Here is a 25,717-nt window from a genome sequence, read left to right on the forward strand (position 1 = left end):
CTTGTTTGCCAAGAATCTAGTTTGTTTCCCAGCCAGTTGTCAAGCTTCAATGGACTAAAAGACCTTGTCATTTCCCCACACTAATGCTCGGCAAAGTGTGTGTTTCGGTTATTGGATTATAACTTTGGACCTTAATATCACATATTGGACATTATTTTCCTGGACTATATTTGACCTTTCCTGAAAGGTCTATTTCTGAACTTTATTCTTCACTTGTTTTTATTGACTTTATATATTCCTTTAATAAAGATATTAGATAGAATCCGGCCTCTGCGCATGGTTATTGGTGCTCTGTAGCCTGGGTCCTGACACCCATGGACAGAAACCTGCTTTTAGGAATTTCTCATGCGTGCAATTGAGTGGATGCAATTGTGTCCAGCTTTGAAATCCTCCTGTTTCTACATGCCATGGAGATGGAGTCCCATGCTGCAGAGATGGACTATCACAAGCAACCATTGGAAGCAGTCTTGTGTCATTTGATGATCTCAGTGGGAGTCCATTTTTGAATTGTCTTTAAAATGTATACAAATATAGGAGGAAAACCATCTGATGAAGTCCTTTTTCTTTTAGTCAGGAGGGTTAAGGATTTGGGAGGGAGAAGTGGAAAGGTAGTAGTTATGTGGATGCCTGGAACAGACATAGGGAACCGGGCATGGGGCGAGGATGTGAATAGAATTACAGTAGAATCTCACTTATCCAATACTCGCTTATCCAACATTCTGGACTATCCAACGCATTTTTGTAGTCCATGTTTTCAATACATCGTGATATTTTGGTGCTAAATTCGTAAATACAGTAATTACTACATAGCATTACTGCGTATTGAATTACTTTTTCTGTCAAATTTGTTGTATAACATGATGTTTTGGTGCTTAATTTGTAAAATCATAATCTAATTTGATGTTTAATAGTCTTTCCTTAATCCCTCCTTATTATCCAACATATTCGCTTATCCAACATTCTGCTGGCCCGTTTATGTTGGATAAGTGAGACTCTACTGTACTACCATAGAAGCAGCCAGCACAGCCCCTTCCCACTGACCTTGCAACATGGCATTTAGGGGTCTGGGCTTAATATGGGTCTATAGAGTCACTATTAAGCTCAGATCCATTGAGGCTATGTTGCTAGGACAGTGGGAAGGACGTGTTCTTACAGAAGCAGCCTCAATAGAATTGGGCTTAATAGGGAGGGACTATATAAGCCACTGTTAAGCTCAGTCCTATCAAAGCTGCACAGCTAGGGCAATGGGAAGGGACATTGGTGGTGGCTCTCTTTATATGCCATAGCTTCAACTGAATAAGGAGATGTTTAGTTCTCAAGCTAGGAACACATCTTCCCACTCATTTATCCATTTACACAGGATGGAGAAGTTGTGGGGCTACAGAGGGAAAGGAGGAGGAAAGCAAGGATAGGGAGCCACCCAAATGGGAGTGTGGCGCAGCACTCCCATGCCAGGAAAACAAGGATTATTGGTGAATATGGGTATGTGCATTTACACATACCTGCATACATGCCAAGAAGAAAAAATGCAACCACTGTAATCAAGTAACCAAAAATACAACGGACACATGAACATTTAGAAATGCCCTCCTGTAATGCCAGGTGAGTGAAAGGTTAATGAGATTATATTGGGGCAGCATGCTACACATTGGAGCTGGACATTTCTGGAGCCTTGAAAGCATTACCTCCTGTTTCCTTCTTTCAGGAAAAAGCTGGAGACGTCTCCACTGGAAGTTCTTCTAACCTGTAAATTTAATTGTTTTTCTCTAATTTGTAGTGATGCTGAGCTCAGTGGTACATGAATAAACAACATATGTCTTGTAAAATCCATGTCTTTCTCTCATACCTCCAACTTTATTTTGCTGCTGGTTACTGAATTAATGTGCATTTAATGTATTGCTGTGACTGATTCCTTGAGATATGAATGATCGATTCTGAATGTAAGGAAAGATTCCGCCCTCAACAATGAAATGCAAAACATGATTATCACCTACCCTTTTCCACACTACACCACATTCATCCACAAATGTAATTTTGGAGATACGAATACAATTTTGCAGACATGAAAACAAAAATCTCAAAAAGGCAGGAAAATATTTTATTGAAACCACTAGGCAATATATTTTTAAAAATTATAATGCATTCAGCCCAATTTCTAATGCAAGTTACTTTTTTTTCAAACAGTGAAATCAGAATTAAACATCTTGTTCTATAATAACCCCTCCCAAACACAGACAAAAGAATGAAGCCGCATAGGAAGGACTAGGTTGTATAAATGACGTCCATTGAAGCAAATGAGTGAGAACAGAACCACATTAATCATAAAATCACATAAAACTAATCATGGCTGTTTATACTATAGCATTTAAGAAACATGTAAAGTTCATCATGTTTCTCATACAGAAATTTGGTCATTTGTATCCATCTTTAGAATAAGAGCATAAAGCTTACTTTAACCATTAAGGATTATCCTGATATTCCAGTTTTTCTTTTGGTAAATTTGTCGCCATAATTTGGTATTGGCGGCCTTGGTTCTAGAGATTCATCATACATTGTATCCAGCAGTGTATCTATATCATCTACACCTCCATTCAGTTCTTTTTTAACAGCTCCAACCAGTGGATATTTTCCTTCATTGCAGAAAGAACCTGAGAAATCATCTAGGTCAAGTGCCCAAATCATGATGCCTCCTAAAGTGTTATTTTTCATATACTGAACCTAAAGGAAAGAGAAAGGAATGAGACCAATCTGGAGCAACAATTGTCTCTAACAGATGAGATACTTCACAAAGCTTGCTTACTTGGAACAATGGTCATGGTGGCTGGGGGATTCTGGGAGATTTGAACCAGAAAGTAATATTTTTGAGCTGTGCACATCACGTACGTTCCTCTCTGCACTGTGGGCCCAGTGGAGTAGTATTTGTCCAGATAACCCATGGAAGAGCAACATACACAAATGTGGAGTTTGTTTCCAAAATGTAACAAATCCATCTGAAGAAATGTTACAGGAATAAAAAAATATGCTGAGGATATGCATTTTTTTACTATACAATTTTTTCCAAGCTCCAGATCAAAGTGACTTGATACATTTTGATACTTTTGATTTGTACATAATGTTGTACTCCTAGCCAACAATGTGATTCCATCTAGAACTTATTATTCAATTGTTTTGGATTTGGTACCTTTTGGAAACAAACGCCACAAATGTAATCTTGGCAAAGAAATCCTCTAACGCCAACATGATACTAGACCATTTTAAATATGCTTTATATACTATAACAGTATCTCTAGAGATTATCCAATTCACTCATTTGGATATGATAAGGCAATGGTGAGAAGAGAGCTTACTAGTTCCATCTTCATCTCTCTCTATTTCTTTCACTCTTTTCATATGGAAGGCAATAAATTTGAAGAGGATGGCTTTTGCTATGCATGGAAGATTGGGCAGCATAGCATTTCCAGTGAAATTGGGACATCTATATGCTCAAATGTTTTACTTTTCACATAAGGCAAATAGCAAAATTGGAATGTTATAGGGCAGAGCAAATGTGCTGCCATCAGTGAGTGAAGAAGTTTTGTAAAAGAGTGACTAAATATTTGGCTACATCAGTAATCTTCTACAAAGTCCTACCCTGCCACAGAATTACATTGTGGAGATAAGAGTACCCCAGCTTTTGTAGCCTAAGCTGCGGCAGATAAGGTATGGCCCTGATGATAGATTGCATGCCTGCCAAATGATGATCAGTCTTGCTATGTACCGTGAAGCTTGTAACAAGAAGCTTGCAAGCTGACCACACCAACTGTGACCACAATGATTGTGTGTTTTGCACCAGATTACTTGTGCTGATGAAAACACAGATCTTTAAAGTAGATATTAATTCTGTACTTGGAGCAGACCAGACTAGAGATTGATGCCAAGCTCTTCCCCTGTTAAGTCCTGCCATCTGAGACTAGTTGGCATTACTAACTGGTGCAGTGCAATAGGAATCACTCCACTCTTCTGGGCAATGTTTCAGTAAAAGTGATGACACTCTGTCTGTAACATCACTAGGGGAGAATCAGAGGGGTGCGAACTGCACTGGCTGACACATATGAGGCAGCGACACCCAAATGTTTTGCAGAGCATTTCAGCGGAAATTCATCATTTTGAATAAAAATCTCATAGTTACTACATAAACACTTCCCATGAGCCCTGTTTACAGTCACTGTATCAATAATATATCTACAAGACCAGATTGAGTGGCTAGTGTAGATATGACCTTGGTCTTGAGTAGATAAATCCTGCTTCTGATGAAAGGTTGTTGTTGTTATATTTATTTATATACCATCTTTTTTTTCTCTTAAAGAGACTTTGGTAAACAGCTAGAAATGTCCTGTTCAATAGTTATGACATCATAAACTGGACTTACAGTATCCAACCGCCTGGGTTTTCATGTTTGTGATCATGAATGACAGGACCCGAAACCTCAAGACTTACCTTCATAATCTGACAGCACCCTGACTGAAGTGTCTCTAAATACTGTGAAAAGTTTTTATAATGTACTTCCAGTTACATGGTACTTTGAGACAAGCAGTCCTGGCAGAATATGAGGCTGCGTTTTCTCAAGGCACCTTGGAAATGGGCAAATGTGGCTGACATCATTTCCAAGTATTCCAATCTCCACTGACTTAAGAAAGCTGGCCTTTAGAGTACTACATGGTTGTGGAGGTAGGGTTTTTTCTTTGTGCATGGAGGTATCATCAATCATTACTACTGGATCTCAGATATCTCTCTCTCTCTCTCTCTCTCTCTCTCTCTCTCTCTCTGAATTTGTGGGGTCTTCTCTGTATTATAAGCAGGACTTTAATGTTGGCAAGCTGTACTTCCAAATCTGCCATTACAGCACTGAGACTAATTCTTATCTTATTATATAACCGTTGTAAGGACTTCATCAGACAAGTGGGGGGAAAGTGAAGAGACTTGTCTTACCCCATTCCCTTCCATCGAGGTCCATCCTCTGGAATGGCCAGCCATCCTATAGACTTTTCCCAACTTTTACCCATTTTCCCTGGCTTTCTTCAGTATGAAGATGGGTTTAGGGCTCCATTTTTATCTGCTGTAGAAATGGAGTCCCCTGGAGTCTCAGTGGAAGTTCCCTAGATGGCCTCCATGGGACTCCCATAAGGCTCTGTTTCCGAAGTGCATGGAAACAGAGCCCTAAATCCATCTGATGATGCCCCAAAACACTTACTAGCCTCCCTAGATTATATTATTTATTGAAAATAAGGAATCGAACTTTTAACAACACTTGCCTTCGCCTTAACACTTCTCATATCTTCATACCCTACCCACTGGTTTCCTTTGTAAGAGTAAGGAACTTCTTGCTCAGTAATCCATTCTATATTGGCATCCTGATTAAAACTGCAGATCTGGAAGGAATAAGTCAGAAGACATAAATATTACATAAATATATGCACAAACAGCACTTCTAGAATTCAGTTCAAGGTTATGGTGTTTGCTTTTCAAACTCTAAATGACTTGGGCCCCAAATATTCTTGATTTTTTTGGGCTCTATTGCAGAGAAGCAATCTCCCCCCCACCCCCCACCCTCAACACCTCATGGGCTACAAGCATTCAAAAGAGAGGGCTTTTGGTGTTTTGATAGCCTTATTGGTCTTCAGTATTACACCTCTTCCCTGGGAATGCTTTTTATTACTTGGATGGAAGTAACAAATGTTTTCATCAACCCTACTTGACTGGGGAACAGTCTTTGCACCAAAACTGTCATGGAACCAAGTCCCAGGGCTGAATTTCCAAGCCCTGGACTTGGAGTCATAACATAAATAATCCTGGAAGCACCTGGCAGAAGAAGATAGAAGAGCCTGGGAACTCGGGGTTGAAAGTATAAACAATTATAATTGGTAGAGTGTGTGGGAATAGTAGAAATGTGATACATGGGGTGGGGTTTGATGATGATATTTGCGTGTGGTGTTACGTTGCATCAGAGGTGATAAAAATGATTGTATGTAAACATTAGGTCATTCTCGACTTTTTCCAAAGTCATGTATTCTTCAATAAAGATTGGATTTGAGAGCAGCTATCTTTGATCTGCGTTCAGACTGGTCCTTTGAAGTGAGCCTGACATTTAAGTCGAGAATCCCGTTCTCACCCTCCTGCGGATTCGCAGTGAAGTGATAATGAGTGGAGAAGGCGATCAAAGCCTAAATGGAGCAGAGAGGCCTTTGCCAGGGGCCCGGCCGTTGGGGGAAGAGACGCTGCAAGCCATAGCTTCCTCTACGGGGTACCCCAGGCCGAACGGTGTGACCCAGAGGATTCCCAGAGGGGGAAGAGGCGTTTCGGCGGCTGCAGAAACTAGTTGGGGATCTGGAGGAAGCATGCCGGAGACCGTGGCCCTGCGGTTATCCATCCTGGAAACTAATTTATCCAGGCTGTCGGAAACCGTGGGGAGGTTAGTGCCACTATTGGAAGAGAATCTCCAGAAGGAGCCCACCCGATATGGCGCCGAGAGAGAGCCAAGTAAAGAAGAAGCTTGGAGCCAGAGGGGCCAGCGCGCCGCAACGCAGAGCTCCGTGGCGGCGAGGGGCGAGGGGGATGAGGAATACTGGCAGGAACTGGAGTTCCGAGACAGAATGGCGCGCGAAGTGGAGCGCCAGCAAGCTCTGGGAACTCTGAGGCCGCCAACTCCAACAGAACTTCCAACCCCCCGAATGGGCGTCGGGGTGGAAAGACCACTGGGGCCAGGGATCGGGTCCAGTGGATTGGCGGACGAAGGCAGAGAGGAGCCGGAGATCCAGGAAGAGGAGGAGGATGTGCCGTACGACGAGGGAAGGCGAGGTGCGGGGGCTACAGCAAGGCCCGCATTCGGATGGGTGGAAGGGCCGACAGCAGCGGCAGAATTTCGGGAGCCGCGCGGAACGACCGCCGGATTGGGGCGCGGCATGTTCAAAGGGGCCGTCCAAGGAAACCCGATGCAACCCTTCCCCATGCCTCCCAGACAGCATCAACGGGCCGCAGAGTGGATGCAAAGGAGGGAAGAGCTCAAACTGGAATACGGAGGGGAATCATCTGAACTGAACTTTTTCCTCATTGGCATCAGAGGATATATGGAAGACAATGCACACACATTCCCCTCCGAAGGAAGCATGGTTCGGGCCATCGGCAACACACTAAAGAGAGGAGCAGCCAGCTGGTATGTGCAACTACATGCCAGACGCGACCCGTGCCTGAGGTCAGTACCCCGCTTCCTCGCCGCACTGGAAAACCGGTTCAGAGACCGGCTAGAGCAATTGAGGGCTCGAGACCAGCTTAAAGGAATAAAGCAGAGGGACAAAACGGTGCCCGAGTACGCAGAGGAATTCCTCCATCTCGCGGAAAGGGTGCCAGAGTGGTCTGAAGTGACCAAAGTGGAGATATTCAAAGAGGGACTACGCCCCGAGGTTTTTAGTTGGGCAGCGCACAGAGACGACCCAGAAACACTCCAGGGCTGGATACAACTAGCGGGGCGCGTCGAATCCACCCTGGCCCAAGTAAAGCGTTTCAGGGGCGGCGGCGGCCAGCAAAGACCGGTGGCGAGGGGTCGAGGAGAAACGAAGAAGCAGGAAAGGCCCGGAGGGAGGCCGGGGATCCCCTTCAAAGGAGATGACAACAAACCCAAGCCGGGATGCTTTGTATGTGGGAAGACGGGCCATCGAGCAGCAGAATGTTGGGCCCGGAAGGGGGAGCCGCCAAAACCCTCAAAGCCCAAGCCAGCAGCCGGGAGACGAGCGGAGGAGGAGGTGCGAGCCCCAGAATCTCCAGAAAGGCTGGTGAGTCGAGACAAACGCATGCTAGTAGTGCCAATCTGCCTATCGGGGCTAGAGAATCGGGCCACCTGCAGGGCATTCGTGGATTGCGGTTGTTCTAGGAACATTATAACTCCGGAATTAGCAGGAGCGCTGAAATGCCAGCAGACGTTGCTTGACTCCCCAATTGCCTTTTCGCAGCTAGATGGATCAGTTGCTGCTGGGGAAGTATCTACGAAGGAAATACGGGGGGTCCCATGTAAAATAGGCAAATGGGAAGGAAGAATATCCTTTGTGATAGCCCCTATTGCCACATACCATGTAATACTAGGGATCCCATGGCTCGAACAGGCAAATCCTGAAGTAGATTGGAGAGGAAAGAGCCTAGCATTTAAAGAACAACAAACGCAATGGGAGATAAGCAAAATAGCAGGAGAGGAGGACGAGGGAAATGAAGCAGGGGAAATAGACCCACAGCTATTGCCACCTGAATACAGAGACTTTGTGGATGTTTTCAATCAGAAAGAGGCAAGTAAATTACCTCCCAAGAGGAATATAGAAGTAGAAATTGAAATAACCCCAGGAGCAAACTTACCAAAACCAAAAGTGTATCCCATGTCTGTTCAGGAGAAGGAGGAATTGAGGAAATATATTGATAAGAACCTGGCGCGAGGCTTCATTAAGCCATCCAATTCTCCTCTCGGAGCCCCAGTGTTATTTAGGAGAAAGAAAGACAACTCTCTAAGATTGTGCATTGACTATCGAAATTTAAATGCAATTACTAAGGACAATAAATACCCTATGCCCTTAGTAAAGGATTTAATTACCGTATTGAAGAAAGGGAGCATATTTACTAAACTGGATTTAATTGAAGCATATCATAAATTAAGAATCAAACCCGAGGATACTTGGAAAACTGCATTTTCCTGCGCATTCGGCCATTTTGAATATAAAATTTTGCCATTTGGGTTAAAAAATGGCGGCAGTTGCTTTATGCAGCTTATAAATGAAATACTGCACCCATTGTTGTACCGAGGAGTATTCATATTCCTTGATGACATCTTGATCGTGAGCGAAGATAAAGAAAAGCACGTGGAATTGGTCCGGGAAGTTTTGCAGAGACTAAGGGAAGCAAAGCTGTATGCAAAACTGTCCAAATGTGAATTTAATAAAACTCAAATTGACTTTCTGGGGTATCGGATATCTCCAGAAGGGTTAGCTATGGACCCGTCTAAAGTATCAGACGTAAAAGAATGGGGAGTACCTCAAACAAGGAGGCAATTGCAATCATTTCTGGGGTTTGCAAACTTTTATAGATCGTTCATAAAAGGCTTTGCGCAAATAACCGCTCCCCTTACTGAACTTTTAAAAACAAAAGGGAAAGGGGAGACAGCAAAAGTGAAAGCTCCTGGCGCCAAACTGAGTTGGACGCCAGAATGCCAAAAGGCATTTGAAACCCTAAAAGAATGCTTCACAGAAGAACCCGTCCTAAAACACCCCGATATCCGGAGCCCTTTCATAATCCATTGCGATGCTTCAGACTGTGCATACGGGGCAGTACTATTGCAAAAAGATCAAAATGGGAACTTAAAACCTTGTGGATATTTGTCCCGGAAGTTCAGTGAAACTGAAAAATGTTGGCCCATATGGGAAAAAGAAGCATTAGCCATATTAAAAGCCTTAGAATGCTGGCGACACTTCCTCGAAGGGAGCGGAATCCCATTTGAAATTTGGTCTGACCATAAGAACCTCCAGTATTTAAAATCTCCTCGAAAATTGTCCCCCAAACAAATTAGATGGGCACAATACTTCAGCAGGTTCGATTTCCAATTAATGTTTTCCCAAGGGAAACAGAATGTCTTGGCAGATGCTCTTTCACGCATGCCTCAACACGAAGGCATAACCACAGCAAAAGAGGGAACAATATTCTCTGATAAACAATGGGGCTTAGCTGTCAGTACAAGAGCGCAGACCCAAAGAGAGAACACTGCTATTATTGAATTCGACGAGGAAAATAGTTGGGGAAAAGAACTGAAACAGTCATACGAAGGAGATCAGTGGATCGCATCCAACGCAGAAAAGGGGGAGCAGAAGGGGGGATTTTGGTTTGTGAACAAGAAACTGTATATCCCAGCAATATTAAGGATTAAGATTTTGCATCGTTTTCACAATAACCAGAGCGCTGGTCATACAGGAATTACAAAAACAACAAAGGCAATAGCAAAACATTGTTGGTGGCCAGGGATGAGGAAGGACATAAAGAATCATGTTGTTCAATGTGATGATTGTGCCAGAAATAAGTCGGGAGGAGGGAAGCCAATGGGATTATTACAAACAGTAGCAGAACCTACCAGGCCTTGGGAATGTGTAGCTATGGACTTTGTGGGGGAACTGCCGGTTAGCAAAGGACATCGTTATATTTGGACAGTATTAGACCTGTTTTCTAAACAGGCCCACTTTATAGCACTGACGAAACTACCATCGGCAGAGAAACTAGCTGAATTGTACATAAACCATATTTACAAACTTCATGGATGTCCCAGTAGAGTGGTCAGTGACAGAGGGGTTCAGTTCACAGCAAAATTCTGGGAAAAATTCTTGGAAATGCTAGGAGCAGAAAGGAGTCTAAGTTCTGCTTTTCACCCCATGACAAACGGGGCAGTAGAACGTACTCAACAGACGCTTGGGCAGTTCCTTCGAATGTACTCTAACATGAGACAAAATGACTGGTCTAAGTGGCTGGCTTTCGCAGAACTAGCTTTTAATTCGACTATACATTCCGCAACAAATAAAACTCCCTTTGAAGTAGTTTACGGGTATGAAATACAGCCTCTGCCCCAGTTGCCAAGATGGACAGAGAATGAAGAAACAGGGGCAGGGAAATGGAAAACTCAAATGCTAGAATGCTGGAGTCAAGTGACTGCATCCTTAAAGGAAGCACACAAAAAGTATAAAACATTCGCAGACAGAAAAAGGATGGAAGGCGATAAATTGGAGAAAGGAGATTTAGTGTGGTTAAGTACCCAAAACATCAAATTGGGGCTACCTTCGAGAAAACTGGGCCCCAAATATATTGGACCATTCAGAATACAGGGTGTTATCAACGAAGTAACTTTCCAGTTGGCATTGCCAAAAAGTTTAGGGAAAATACACCCAGTATTCCATCGCAGCTTACTGAAAAAGTATATGGGTAGTTTGGACAAAATGGACACATAGAGTTATTGTTTGATTTATTTCAGAATTGTGATGAAAGAAGCACCGAAGAGGAGGATGGAGAAAAAGAGGGCGCCATGTCATGGAACCAAGTCCCAGGGCTGAATTTCCAAGCCCTGGACTTGGAGTCATAACATAAATAATCCTGGAAGCACCTGGCAGAAGAAGATAGAAGAGCCTGGGAACTCGGGGTTGAAAGTATAAACAATTATAATTGGTAGAGTGTGTGGGAATAGTAGAAATGTGATACATGGGGTGGGGTTTGATGATGATATTTGCGTGTGGTGTTACGTTGCATCAGAGGTGATAAAAATGATTGTATGTAAACATTAGGTCATTCTCGACTTTTTCCAAAGTCATGTATTCTTCAATAAAGATTGGATTTGAGAGCAGCTATCTTTGATCTGCGTTCAGACTGGTCCTTTGAAGTGAGCCTGACAAAAACACTTTGTATGCTTCCTGCATGATAGATTCCCTCCTGCAGCATATGGAAACGCTATCTTCCTGGACTACAGCTTCCTGTATACTAGGCATGGGCAAACTTCAGCCCTCCAGGTAGTTTGGACTTCAATGCTCACAATTCCTACCAGCCTACCAGCTGGAGGGCCAAAGTTTGTTCATGCCTGCTGTATACTGTACTTGCAAGCAAAATAGCCATAGCCAATGGCTATGCTGGATGTTGAGATTCTGGGAATTGCAGGCCAAAAATGTAACTTCTTCCAAATTGTGACCTGCAAACATTTAATCTTCTCTTGCCTGGATTCTAGACATGGTTGCGGATCCCTCCCCGAATTCCCCATAGCTGGTGAAGGATAACTAATACCCACTTTCCTCTTTTAATTCCTAGGATGCATCCACACTGTAAAATTAATGTGGTTTGACACTGCTTTGTCTGCCATGGCTCACTGCTATGGAACTTCGGGAGTTGTAATTTGGGATGCATCCAGACAGCCCCTTTAATGAGGGACTTCCCGCCAAAAAAAGGAAGCTGTCCAAATGACGTCTTTGGAAAACATGAATTAATTCACCACAAACAAGGAAAACCCTGGTTTGTGGTGAATTAATTGGTTAGTGGGTTATTCCATGCCTTCCGCTACTTTTGTGGGGGCAGTCTGGACAGTAGTCCTGCATTTTCCAGGCTGAATCAGCTTGGAAAACTGGAAGGGCACCAGCCTCTTCCCCAACCCCCCCCCCCCCCACAAACCCTAAAAAATAAAAATAAAACTCACCGGGAGCCATTTGGCTCCTCTTCCTATCTGATGGATCATACCAATGATGCCCGAAATGAAGGGGGAGGGGCAAATCGCTCCTGGCTCCCCTATGTTTTTGGGCATCATTGGTATGTTCCCTCAGATAAGAAGAGAAGCCAAATGGCTCCCAGTGAGTTTTCTTTTTATTTTTTAGGGTTTTTTTGGGGGGAGGGGATGGTCAAATGTCATCCCAGGATGGCATGTGGACAGCCAAAGGGGGAAACCCGTTTCCCCCCCCCCCCCAATTGTGTGGATTTAAACTCCCTTTAGAGTGGGTTTCGTAAATCTGCTCTGAAGTGGGTTTAATGTATTTGTAGAACCGCCCTAGGTAAGGCACCAACACTCTTTGGCAGAGATGGCTAAAGACCTTGTAGGACTCTACACGTTACTTAGCTTCTCTGCCAAAGAGTGCTAGTGCCTTACCAAATTACAACTCCCGGGGTTCCATAGCAGTGAGTCATGGCAGATGAAGTGGTGTCAAACTGCATTAATTCTACAATGCATCCCTGTTCACTCAATAGTTTTCATGACTGAGTGGAAATCAAACTCCAAAATCCACTGGTCTCCCAGAGTCCAAGTCCAACACTCAAACCACTACACTATGCACTCTCTGTGTCTCACTCTTTGACATTGTAAAATTTCATGCTGGAGTGCCAAATAGGGAGACAAACATGCATGAAACCCTTGATACCTCATAATAGGCCAGGGTTCCTGAAATATTTGTGAAAGCACCGGGTGTTCCTGGACCAGAAGCTCCGGCCCCCACCATAGTATTTCTGGAAGATAGAGTGAAACTCTGCCCCTCAGTGGGGATTCCCATGATGATCTTCTCATCTTGAACACCCAAACTTTTTAAGTACTGTACTGCAGAATCCTGCATAAAGAAGAAAGACTACATTAGTCACTCTTTGAATGTGGTGGGACATTGTACATATTCCCGTTTTATGTTACACTATGATTTGCATGTTCCTTCAACAACCTTGTTGATCTAAATTTTCAAATAAATGTAATACCTTTAATGCATTAAATATGCATATATGTTACTGATAATAGTTATTCATTTGTTGTTGATAATATCTTTAGTTTCCAGAAAAATACAAGGTGTTGATTTTGACCTTTAAAGCCCTCCATGGTTTGGACCTAGGTTACCTAAAGGATCGCCTTCTCCTGTACAATCCATCTTGAACACTTGGGTCCTCTGGGGAGCAGTTACTCCAACCAGCCAGAACCCGACTGGCAACCATCATCCAGAGGGCCTTTTCACCAGCCACCCCAAGGCTGTGGAACGACCTGCCAGAAGAACTCTGACAGCTAAATCAGCTGTTGGTATTTTAAAACCAACTGAAGATCTATCTCTTCCATTAGATCTACCCACCCTCACAAATATTAAACTCATGCTTAATCTTTATTCTGTGTATTTTAATATGTATTTTACAGAAATAGATTTAAATATTGGACTAAATGGCTCATGTGGTCTCTTCCAACTCTATGATTCTAGGCTGATTTTCCTTTTTTTATGAAGTATAGCTACAGAGTCTACTGTAAACACTGCACAGACAGATTCATGAAAATGCCTAAAACAGTCAATAAGTGACATTTAGAAAACTTTTACTGTTGCCAAATTCTTCAGGGTCCCAACGTTCAGCTAAGGGAATTTCATTTGGTATTGGGACCCACAGTTTAAGAAGTGGTGATCTAGATAGAGAGGGAAATTGTAGTGTTGTAAATCAGTTTTATACTGCTTTTTAATGAAGTGAAGGTAGGGGGAGTTATAATAGTCAGGAGTACTTTTTCAGATATATAAGTTTCAACTCATGGCCAGTGTTGTTTAGTTTTCCTTAACACTCAAAGAAAAACATAGCATCAAAGATAACATCTAGAAAAGGCCTCAGAAAACTTACATAATCCTTGGGTTGACAACTCACCACATTATGTAACAACTCATATTGATTGTCAGTTCTGCCCTTGTGAAGGGGACTTGTATGCCCTGTGTAATTGTGACTGCCATCTTCCCAGTAACCATGGAACTCATAGGTCATGAAATTTATGAAATCTGCAAACCTATAGTGAGAGGACACATAGTAAATCAGGCCACATTATGTAAGTGTGGTTATGCTTACAGTTCATCTGCAAGGTTAAAATAAAATTCCAATTTAGCTGTCTGCACCAAATTTTATCCTGGGATTGCTGAGCGCATGACACTTACACCAAATCCTATTCTTCATGTCAACTAATTAGAGTAACTGAATGAGTTGTGTTCACCTACATGATCAGAGAGATCTACTATACTCTAACTTGGACAAACAGAAGGATTCCAGCTGCAATGTTTTTGAAGCATAAAAGGATAGGGATGGGATCCTTTACAATTATCAGGCTGAACTCTAATTTAAAACCAGGAATTATTCTCCACCGAGAATAAAAATTCCACAAGTGAGCACTAAAGCTTCATGCTGCTGCTCAATCACATAGTCGTTTCTGACTATTAACCTGTGCCATTTAAACTATTGTCAATATGAAATACACTGCACTGTTCAACCCATTATGCTTTCCATTCTAAGTACTACTTGCTAATTTACATTTACTTAGCCTGTGTATGTAACAGATATAGCTGAAAGATTTACCTTTTGATTTTCTCGATATCATAGCCTTCATCAATGGTTTCTCTTATAGCTGATACTGCAACACTCAGTATGAGTTTTTCCTTGCGTTTATTGTCCCTGGCATCTAACATAAATGCATGAAAGAATTCCTAAAGGACATTAGTGGGTAGATGTTATTTAGTTTTAAGAAACATATAGCTTTTGTTTTCATATACAGTACTTCAGAGATGCAGAATAATGATAACAATTGTACCAAAGTATGTTCCAGCCATCTTCTACCCATTTCCTTACAGTGCAGATTTTTAAATTAGTTAGGAAAGTTATTTTATTGGATGTTCTGGATAGTAAATTCTGGAAGATGACTCCACAAAATAACCTTTCCACACTTTAGTAACTTCCCCAACCCGGTGTCAAATCTTAAAGTTCCTTGATGTTTCTAAAGAAGGGGGACTTCTTTTGGAAGCTAAAGGCTCACAGCTAAGATACAGAGTAGTTTTAAAATTTGCCCAGTTGTATGGTGAGTCCATATCTTGGTTAAATCCTGCTTTCACAGAAATGAATTGTGCTTTAATGTACCTGAATCAGGTTAGCAAAACGTTTTTTATCCTTTTTTTCTGGGTATTGCCAATTAAGATCCAAGCCATCAAAACCGTTATTCCGAAGAAACTGCACCACTGACAGCACAAAGTCTGAGCGTGTGGTAGGAGATCTTGTTACATCTCTAAAGCTGTAACAGATGGAAAACACAGAAGAGGAAGTTTTGACTTTGTTTTCACTGTTGCATTTTTCAAATACTTTTTTTTAAAAAAAGGTACCTGTACAAAAGCTATTTTGCTTCTGAGACATTGCTATTCTAGTATTTTTCCCTTCAAAAGCAACTGCTGTTCTCTGGGCACATACTTATGAAGAATGCTATATCCTCCAGGTTTATAATGTAACAAAGCATGTCACATTGATAACACTATGTAACAAAAGTTGAAAAATCTTCTGTTCCTGTTTCCTGTTTAGTGGTACTTACTTTGAAAGTAGTTGTTATACTTGAGAATTGGTTGAGATTCTGTGACATATTATTTATTGAAAAACAATAGCAAAAGGGGATGCAGGATATCCCGCAAAAACAGTTTTTGCAGTTTAATAAACCTTTCCCATGTTTTCATGATATAACTAATTAGGAAATGACATTTATAACCCAGGAACAAAAACCAATCTGAAGGAGTAGTAGTCTGAAAAGTCAAAAATATAACCTTTGTGTTTGTAGAAGAACAAAAGCAAAATGGAAATCTACAATTGTGTAGAAGGTACGAGCAATTAGCTACCACTAAAATGGTTCAAAGCTCCCAATAAACAAACAACTGGACTATTACTAATAGCCTCCGAGACTAATAAGCCTTTTGTGTTCACTTTGTGTGCAGAAAAGTATAGATTGTAAAAATGATTGTAAATTGATTTTACTTGATTGTAAAATTCATGGAAGGGCCTGAATTCTCAAAGAGCAAGGAGGAGCTACAGATGTTATGCCAGATTTCTCCTCTGCCCTGAGCGGAGTAGTGATGTTGTCAAGAGCCACAAGTAAGGCACAGAGGTAAAATATTAAATAATGGTTGGACTAGTTGCTGTCTTGATTGGAAATAGATGTGATCTATAAATGCAATACACACACACACACACACACACACACACACACACACACACACAAGATATCTATCATTGTTACACAGGACATATGTGGGCTCTAATGTTGCACAACAGGGAAGAAATTAAGAAAGAGATGAGAAAGGCCTTGGTAGTGACAACTCTGCATAAACATACCAATGGAAAAATTCGGAGTTGTTTTGGTAATGTGAACCACTTTGTCCTCAAGTTGCCAAGCCTCTAAAGCAGTGGTACACAGCTACTGGGATTGCCAGTTTGTGTTGGACCACAGCTTCCATTATTCCTCAACTTTGGCTACATTGTCTAACTGCTGCAATTATTCCAAACCCATCTAGTCTTCCTCATTAATAGCTTTAACCATCTTGACCACATACTGATGTTCCTTAGCCACAAATGTGCCAGTTGTCATCTGTGAAATGTTGGAAGGGCATGATGACACAATGCTTGGAATCATAGGGATGTGGTCCTGGACCACTGTTTTCAGAATAATATTTTACCTGCAATCCCCATAGACTGGTAGTTAGCAGAAGTTCTGATGGGACACTTGCTCATGACTCTCTCTCTATATATATATTCACTACTAGGGAACAATGCTGATTAAACATGTCAAAAGACAGTTGTAAGACCTACCACTCCACATTTTAGGTAATTATTACCCATGCAGTAGTGATTCCAGAGAGACTCCATTTGAATGTTTGATTCAAATACTTTCTCCAAAATTCACATAATTTTCTGAGGAAGGTAAATTGTACAAGGAAAGAGAGACCTTGACTTTGATAAGCAGTTATTAACTTGGTAGAGGAGAGAAGGGGAGAAAGAGGGATTAGTGGAGGAGGAACAGGTATTTTAAAGTTTTTTTCCACTGGTGGGTTTTTGAAAATTGAGAATGGGATCAGTATAAAATAAGTTTGGTAAAGGAAAGCTCCATGATACATAAACATATGTTAAATATCTGCTTTGTTATTGCAAATGCATATTTTCCATTTTAAATGCCACTTTAAATTATGCTAAGACTGTGGAGGATTGGAAGAGGAAAGGTTAAGCCTTTTTTTCTCTATACCGTGATCTTGATAACAAATACATTGATAGTTTTGGACTTACGGTTTAGATCCTGTTGAATATCCACCAACAGAAAGAAGAGTCTTCAGCATGGGATTTCTAAATCAATCAATCAATCAATCAATCAAACCAACAAAAAGAGCAGTAAAATTAAGTGTATATTTTTATCCAGAAGTAATCAAAGGCAGATTGCAATACATAATAGAGAAGCAATTCCTATCAAAAACAGCAGTGGGGCTGATTTGCCACTTTCCAAAGTAACTTTAAATATGTAAAGAAGACATTCCCATCTAAAGAGATTGATCCTAAAAGACTATTAACCTTAGAGTCTGAAATTACCCAACTGTACCACTGATTCTATGAACATGGAACATCACTTGGTTAAAAACAACTCTGAGTTCAATGTCTGTGTAAATGGGACTTGCAAATTAGGGGTATAATTCTGCTACTGAGGCTTCTTGATTGTTATAGCTCTCAGGAATTCCCAGGAAACACATCCATGGGATACGTTGACTGAGGAATTTTTCTCACCTCAGTATGAACCATCCTGTATCAGAATTAAAAGCTGCTATGCAAATTGTCTCTCTCTTGTGATCCAAAGTCTGTAAATGTTTCACTGTTATACCTACTTGGCTTTAAGGCGTCTGTTACTGACATATGTTCTCATGTCATTCTTCTTGGAGGCTATCTGATTATCTCTTATGTTGGCAAAAGCATAAATGATGTGGGTGCAGAGATCTGGATCGATGTCATCAGGAGTAAAACGCCCCGGTCCATCATGATACTGAGACCAATCGGTGAAATAACAAACCAACTTAAAGGTGGAAACTGTTGTGATGATTCAGAAAGATAACATGAAAAGGGAGTAAGGCAATGAATAGTTAATGAAATGGAGTAAGGTATGAGCAGGGAGGTAACCAGTTTCAATGGTGACAACAAAAATAGTTTAAAGGAATCACAACAAAACTGGGCATCAAAGAGGTCCAGAAGTTTTGACAGCTGGTGACTCCTTTATTGGGAAGTCAATGAGTCCATTCTGGTATTTGTGATGTATCCACATTATTAGCAGTTCTGTGGAACTGTAGGACTTAGAATTTCAGGAAGAGCTCTTTAAACAGGGTGAATGAAAATGCCAAATTCATGGAAGCAAATGTAAAGTGAAGTATGCTTGGAGAAAACCCTAATTTTACACATATTCATGAAAAGTGAGCTAGCAGATAAGGAAAAGGATAAGGATCTTTGAACTGGCAGACATCCTTAATACTGTGTATAATTCTGGTTATTGCGGGATATTGTACAGCTACGAAAGGTGCAGAAAAGAGCCACCAAAATAATCAGGATGTGGAAACAATTTTCTCAAGAGGAGCACTTTACACCATCTGAGCTTTTAATCATATAATATCACACAATATTGATGCAAAATTAAGATTGGTGAGAAGAGAATTAGGAGGCCCTTTTGTAATGTTTGACTCCTGGAGAAAGCGAACAAAACCAAGAAATAAAGAAACATTGACGTACCATGCTGTAGAACAATCAGTGCAACTACACCTAATGGAAGGAAAGAGAAAGTATGCCATTCATTGATTAATAAAGGGACTGAAACAAATGCAGTATAGATTCTTATATGAGGCATAAATTATCTACATAGTTGGTCAGATTTATCGGATATTCATACAATGACTACTGGATTTTCTGGAAGACCCCATGGTATGTTAAAGGCTTCTAACTACAAGGATTCAAAACTTGTTGGACCTACCCTCCTCATATGTTGCCCAAATCTTGAGGACTCTACTTGCAAAAGAAAGATTTTACATTTTCTCAAAAGCCTTACCAGTCCATACGATGGCTGCACTCCTCATTGTGTGCTGTGGTCTGCTATACCATGTAACACTTCTCTTTTCCTTACTGTGGTGTTCTCATACTATTGCTTTGCTTCAGCTTTGCGTGAACACAGCAGCGTGCAAGCAAAATAATAACAGTTTTCACATCACTTCCTGGAACGATTGTACAATTGTTTAAGAGAAAAATGTTGCAACTGGTATTGTGGGTGTGGCACTCATTTGTTCATTACATCCAGCTGTTTGAAACTGACCAATATCAAAATGGTTCTAATTACTTACAAACATGGAATCATAGAGTTGAAAGAGACCTCAAGGGCCTTCCAGTTCAACCCCCTGCCATACAGGAGGGTATAGTGGGGTCTCAGTGGTCACTGGATGTGTGTGAAGGTACTGCAAATCCCATCATCCATGGCCCACCTTCCTCCAAATCTCATCAGGCTGTAGAGTGGGCCATGGGGGGGGGGGGGGGTCTGTGTACAATGTTTGGTCCAGACCCATAGCTGATGAGATTAGCAGTAGTCTCTGGTGTGGGTGAAGGTACTGCAAATCCCATTGTCCATGGTTCATCCTCTCCCAACCTCACCAGGAAGTAAAATGGGTAATGGGGGGGGGGGGGGTGTTGTGTCTCAAGTTTTGTCCAAATCCATGGCTGATGGGATTAGCAGAACTCTCTGGATGTGGGTGAAGATACCGCAAATCCTATTGTCCACAGTTCATTTCCCCCCAAATCTCTCAAGGATGTAAAGTAGGTCATGGAGGCTCTGTGTCCAAAGTTTGGTTCAGTTTCATGGCTGATGGGGTTAGCAGTAATCTCTAAATGTGATTGAAGGTACTGCAAATCCCATCATCTGTGGTCCACTTTCAACCAAACCTCACCAAGAAATAAAGTGGGTCATGGGGGCTCTGTGTCCAAAGTTTGGTCCAAATTCATGCCTGATGAGGTACATCCAGTACTGCCTGGATGTGGTTGAAGGTACTGCAAATCCCATTGTCCATGGTTCATTCTCCCCCAAATCTATTTTCTTTGTATATTGTCTTGCTTTTCTTATTTTTTTCCTTTTACAGGTGAATAAAAAGTAATATCTACATGTGGCTTTATTCACTGGTAATTGCTTTTGTCACTTGCTTCTGACAACATCAGCCCACTAACTATATGAGGCAACTGGTGAAAGCAGCACCCAGACAGGGATGGAAGAGGACTTGATGAAGGCAATGTATACAATGATAGTGATGAAAAGTAGTAGAGGCAATGTGAGGATTAACAGATGGCAGGAGTTCAGAGGTCAGTTACTTTTGAGTGCTTTGTTGCCAGGCCTAATGGAGGGGTCAGTAGAAAAACAGCCAGTGACAGCCCTGTGCCATAGAATCATAGAGTTGGAAGAGACCTCAAGGGCTATCCAGACCAACCCCTTCCCATGCAGGAAAACACAATCAAAGCACCCCAGCAGATGGCCATCCAGCCTCTGCTTAAAAACATCCAGAAAAGGAACTACACCACACTCCAAAGCATATTCCACGGTCAAACAGCAGTTAATTTAAGGGGAAGTGTGGCCAGTGTATCCCCTCTTTATTAAACCAATGGATCTTTTAGAACAGCTTTTCTCCAAGTTTTACCCTGGAGGAATTATTAAAATGTTTTTTGGATATCAGGGAACTTCTGGATGAAAATAACATCTACAGCTTTTTAAAAAAAGTTGACCCCCATCACCATCTCTCATGCAATCCTTCCCTAGGGTCCAGGGAAGCTTGGTAGAGAAATCCTTATCTATAATAAGAGGCTTAAAATGGTTTAATAGCTTACTAGCATTTCTGCAATTAAGCTCTACATCACACTCACACTACCTCTCATCATGTTGTGGATACACGCATTCAAGAAATAGCTAGGATCCACATTTCAGCCTCCGCTGTCATCTCCCCTGGCTTCTTTTTATGGCAGCAAGGGTGAAGTGACACCTCTTCTTGCCTCCTTTTGTGGCATGTGGGAAGTTAGACTGGCTGGCTCCCCTTTTATGTATGCCAGATCAGCAGTTGGTGTGCATTCAGGTCTGGGCCTCACCAGCACTGAACAGTCAGCATAGGAACTGCTCTCCAAATATGAACAGGCTCTCTTGGAGTAATTGCAAAAGCATCAGTGAAGTGGGTGAGTGGCACATTTGCTATCCCCTCCACTCTGTCTCAGAAGGTGACCATCTCATCAGGCATCGTGGTGGGGCCAGCACTGTTCCCTAACATTGCCAGCAACTCATAACATTTCATTAGAAGAATGACAGTAGTTTAAAGAGTGAGACCGTTTCATTCTCAGAGTATTTCAAATATTTCTTTTAGAGAAGTAAGTTTATCTATTGCATAATCACAGATGAAGTAATCAGCTTCAAAGTGAGAAAGGGGAAATTCCAGGACGTAATTTCAAAAGAGTTAGCTCTGTTAGCAAAAACATCTAAAAGTCCCACAGAGTCTAAAAGAAAAACACATTGCTCACTACATGAATTTTCATAAACTATAGCCCATTTCAAACCATACATGGTGTATTAGCTAGCATTTCAGAGATATATATATATATATATATATATATACACACACACACACACACACACACACACACACACACACATACACACACACACACACACACAATGTAAACAGCTGGGATAAGATCAGAGGAAAACTAAATGCATAGATGACGATGACGACGATGACGATGATATTACTCGAGTATAAGCTGACCCAAATATAAGCCAAGTGTTGCACCTGAAGGCTGCAGAGGCACCTCAAAACCACACTGGAGCCCCAGAATATGAGCAAAACAAGCTGTTTATTGAAGATTATATGCAAGAAATAGTACATCAAAGTCAATGAAATAAGGCTTAAGTCCACAAGGTACAAAATCCTTCAAGGAATGCGGGTCAAGCTGCTGGTTTGAAAGCATTGTGTGCCTGTTCCCAGAATCCTCCAAACCAAACTCTGGCTGGCATGGGACAGCAGTTTCCTCCAACTCTAGCTGCATAGGAACCTCAGGCCCAAACCCAGAGTCCTTTGACAAGTCAGGTACAGGAACCATCACCGAGTCAGGAGCAGGGACAACCACAGTCTGAACAGGCCCAACCTCAGGCTCCCCTGACAGCTCAGGTGCAGGCTGGGCTACAACACCGAGGCACCTAATTTTACCACAAAAACCTGGGAAAACATTGACTCAAGTATAAGCCAAGGGTGGGAAATAAAGCAGCTTCTGGTAAATTTCAAAAATAAAAATAAAAATAGATACCAATAAAAGTACATTAATTGAGGCATCGGTAGGTTAAATGTTTTTGAATATTTACATAAAACTGTAATTTAAGATAAGACTGTCCAACTCTGATTACTGTATATATGCCAGTATAAGCCAACCCGAAAATAAGCCGGTGAGAACCCTCACTCGAGTATAAGCCGGGGGGTGGTGGTGGTGGTGAGTATATACGGGATAAACATAGGCCATTCACAATACTATTATTAATAACACTATGTACCTGAACCCACACAAATAATAGTAATTAATGGAAGGATATGCTTTGATGGCTTCTATGCATAGAGGCCAAAAGCTGCCATCTGGTGGCACTTAGTGCCAGGACGTTGCACATAATTGAAATGGAGCTGGAGGCCAATTAATACCTGGCTGTCCCAAACACTTGCCCCTTGTCAATGGCAGGTAGCATGGAGAAAATGTCAGATTTCATTGAATAATAGTAGTAATAATAATAATAACTGGTGGGATCACAAGCCGGAAATGTTACAGAGAATGAACATGTCAAGCTACTCTGGGACTTCCGAATTCAGATAGACAGAGTTTTGGAGCACAATACTTGTTCCGTCCCCCAGGACGATGGTTTGCCTTACCTATTGGTCGTTTGTTTGTTTTCCCTCCTTTGCATTTTGTTTCAGCCTTTGGCTGCAAAGCCCAGGAAAGGTGGCTTGAAGTCTGCAAGAGCTGGCTGCAGTTTTCTTTGCAATGATTGGTCAAAGAGTACTACATCTTAGGACCGCCCTTTTTACCAGGGTCTAGTCTCCATTTTAGAGTTTCATTCTGGCTATAGTCTTCCAACGTGCTGGAGCTGTGCAAGGCTAACTGGGACAAATCATCCTCAAAACCAGGCCAATCTAAGCCTATCCAAATTAGATAAGTATTGAATTATATTGATCTGGAATAAGAAATCTAGTTAGAGGAGCAGGGTTATTCTGTCGCTTCTAGAACTAATCTTTGCTGTAAAGATAGGGAAGGAAAGAGTTTCTCCTTCTAATATAGGCAGCGTGATTAGGGTATAGTGGTTTTATAATCACCTTTGCTTTCTGGAACCAGGGATAATTCTGTACCTAAAACCTATAGAAATTTGTTTCATTTTCTGCAACTTTAAGATCTGTGCCAGGTTTACAACCTTGTATGAATAAACATCCTTTTTTGAAGTTATCCAGACTCAGTCGTTCAATATCTATAGGACAGCTTATAGGGATTTGCAGTTCGCCCGGATAAAGGACAGCACGTTTCAGTTTTATAGTTTTTTATTGTCCGGCGGACGGCACAGTTTTGAGGTAGATCAGCGGTTTTTCCGCTTGAGCTAGCTTGCACGGCTTTATAGTTTTTTATAGTTTAGGAAGTTTTAGTATAGGCTGCGGCTTTTCCGCCTGAGCTCAGTCTGCATACCTAAAGACTCTACCAGCGTCTGAGGCAGTGGAGCCCGCTCTCAGACCCGAAGGAGTCAAATAGTGGGGCTCTATTTCCTTGCTATTTGGCTCGCGTGTGCGCACGTGGCCCAGTGGCTTTCTGGGTTTGCACAGGCTGTGCAGTTCCCAGCAACGTCCAGGGCTCCCTCGGCGGTAGACCTCGAGCCGCGGAGCACCAGCGACAGTTCTTTGGCTGGCTCTGAGGCGTGGAGCCCACCAGAACCAGGCTAGAACCTGGACAGGCCTGGCAACGCTGCTGCGAGTTCGGCTGGAGCACTCAACCGGCTTTGACAGCCTCTTCATCAGGAGTTCGGCCGGAGCACTCGGCCGGCTTTGACCTGCCTCATGGTCCGGCGGTGGTGACCTGCCTCATTGACCTGCGGCGGTGACCTGCCTCATTGTCCTGCGGTGGTGACCTGCCTCATCGTCCTGCGGTGGTGACCTTCCTCATCGTCCTGCGGTGGTGACCTGCCTCATCGTCCTGCGGTGGTGACCTGCCTCATCGTCCTGCGGTGGTGACCTGCTTCATCGACCTGCGGTGGTGACCTCCCTTCACAGCGGGGAGGAGGCGTCTCTTCTCTCCTCCTTTCCAAAGCCAGCCTTGGTGCTCCTTCGGCGGCAGGCCTCGAGCCGCAGAGCACGAGGTGCTTGAAAATTTGGCGAAGTCGCCATTTTGGCAGTTTACGTCACTCGGGCAAGGGAGGTATCAAGTGGCAAGTTGCTGTCAGTTGACATTTTGCAGCTTGCCTACCAAAGTCTGGCGCCAAAGGTCACAATCTTTGTAAAGTATAGTTACTTAGTGATATATATTGCTATGGTTAAGTGTTGTGCATTGTATTATATATTGCATTTGCTTTTATTGTAAATTTACTTGCTGGTATGTTGTATTTGCCTTTGTTGTAAATTTACTTGCTATTAAGAATACATAATGTCTATGCAATTTCAAGATGATACAGATGGTATACCTCCTTCTGAGGCTGAAAGTAGGAATGAAAGGCCCCAAAGGATAAAGCACCCTTCAGCCAAGATGCTAGCCCATCTAATAGATGAAAAGGAGCTCCTCCATGTGAGGTTAGGTTCGGCATGGGAGCGAATTGTAACATTGATGGACAGAATTGAGAGCTTGGGTATTACAAGGGTGCCATCCATATTACAGACAGACCTTGAAGAGACCTTCGGTATTTGGAGGGGTTTGGTGTCTAAGATAGTCCAGGTCCTCGAGCGCATTAACGCCAAGGATTCAGAGTTAGAAATAGTGAGTGTCTTAGCTGACACTAATGAGAAAGAAAATAAGGTGAGGGCAATTCTAGATGCCTTGGAATTTAGTTCTCCATCTGTTAATCTAAGGTCTGAGCCAAAAGGAAATCAGTCTTCCTTAAGCAGCCATGAGACCAATCTTTTAAAATCACCTGCTGTGGCACTTAGTCTTAAGTCCAACCGCTCTAGCCAGGTATCTAAACTAAGGGAGTGTGCATCATCTAAACATAGCCACTCTAGCAAGTCTTCTGCTGCTGGGAGTGCCATCTCTTCCCTAGCTGCCTTGCACATTAAGGAGGCTGCACGTCTAGAGCTAAAGAGCAAGGTAGCGGGGGCGGAGGCTGATGCTAAGGCAGCTGATCTCACCCTTC

The 25,717-nt window shown here is 42.2% G+C and overlaps 1 protein-coding gene across 2 annotated transcripts; it reads right to left on the minus strand.

Annotated features, from left to right (window-relative positions):
- Positions 1 to 2,077: 2,077 nt before the first annotated feature.
- Positions 2,078 to 19,551, minus strand: LOC100559330 (chitinase-3-like protein 2). 2 transcript variants are annotated; one of them, XM_016993270.2, is made up of 10 exons: positions 19,388 to 19,551; positions 19,075 to 19,104; positions 18,186 to 18,384; positions 17,599 to 17,655; positions 15,421 to 15,571; positions 14,866 to 14,993; positions 14,170 to 14,305; positions 12,936 to 13,118; positions 5,292 to 5,408; positions 2,078 to 2,718 (listed from the first exon to the last, which is right to left on the minus strand). In XM_016993270.2, the coding sequence occupies exons 1-10, from the start codon at positions 19,413 to 19,415 to the stop codon at positions 2,467 to 2,469; spliced, it is 1,281 nt and encodes a 426-aa protein (XP_016848759.2). In that variant the 5' UTR covers positions 19,416 to 19,551; the 3' UTR covers positions 2,078 to 2,466. The 2 variants fall into 2 exon arrangements, with proteins under 2 accessions (XP_016848759.2, XP_016848760.2); XM_016993271.2 differs by having other exon boundaries at positions 18,186 to 18,340; positions 19,388 to 19,536.
- Positions 19,552 to 25,717: the final 6,166 nt, after the last annotated feature.

This window comes from Anolis carolinensis, chromosome 4 (genome assembly GCF_035594765.1).
Source record: "Anolis carolinensis isolate JA03-04 chromosome 4, rAnoCar3.1.pri, whole genome shotgun sequence".
Classification (NCBI taxonomy): domain Eukaryota; kingdom Metazoa; phylum Chordata; class Lepidosauria; order Squamata; family Dactyloidae; genus Anolis; species Anolis carolinensis.

Coding starts and splice junctions, on each gene's coding strand:
- LOC100559330 (XM_016993270.2), bottom strand. CDS start 19,415: ATGAGGAGTGCAGCCATCGTATGGACTG. Junction 18,385..19,074: donor ACTGATTGTTCTACAGCATG/GTACGTCAATGT, acceptor TCATCACAACAG/TTTCCACCTTTAAGTTGGTT. Junction 17,656..18,185: donor AACAGACGCCTTAAAGCCAA/GTAGGTATAACA, acceptor TGATTGATTTAG/AAATCCCATGCTGAAGACTC.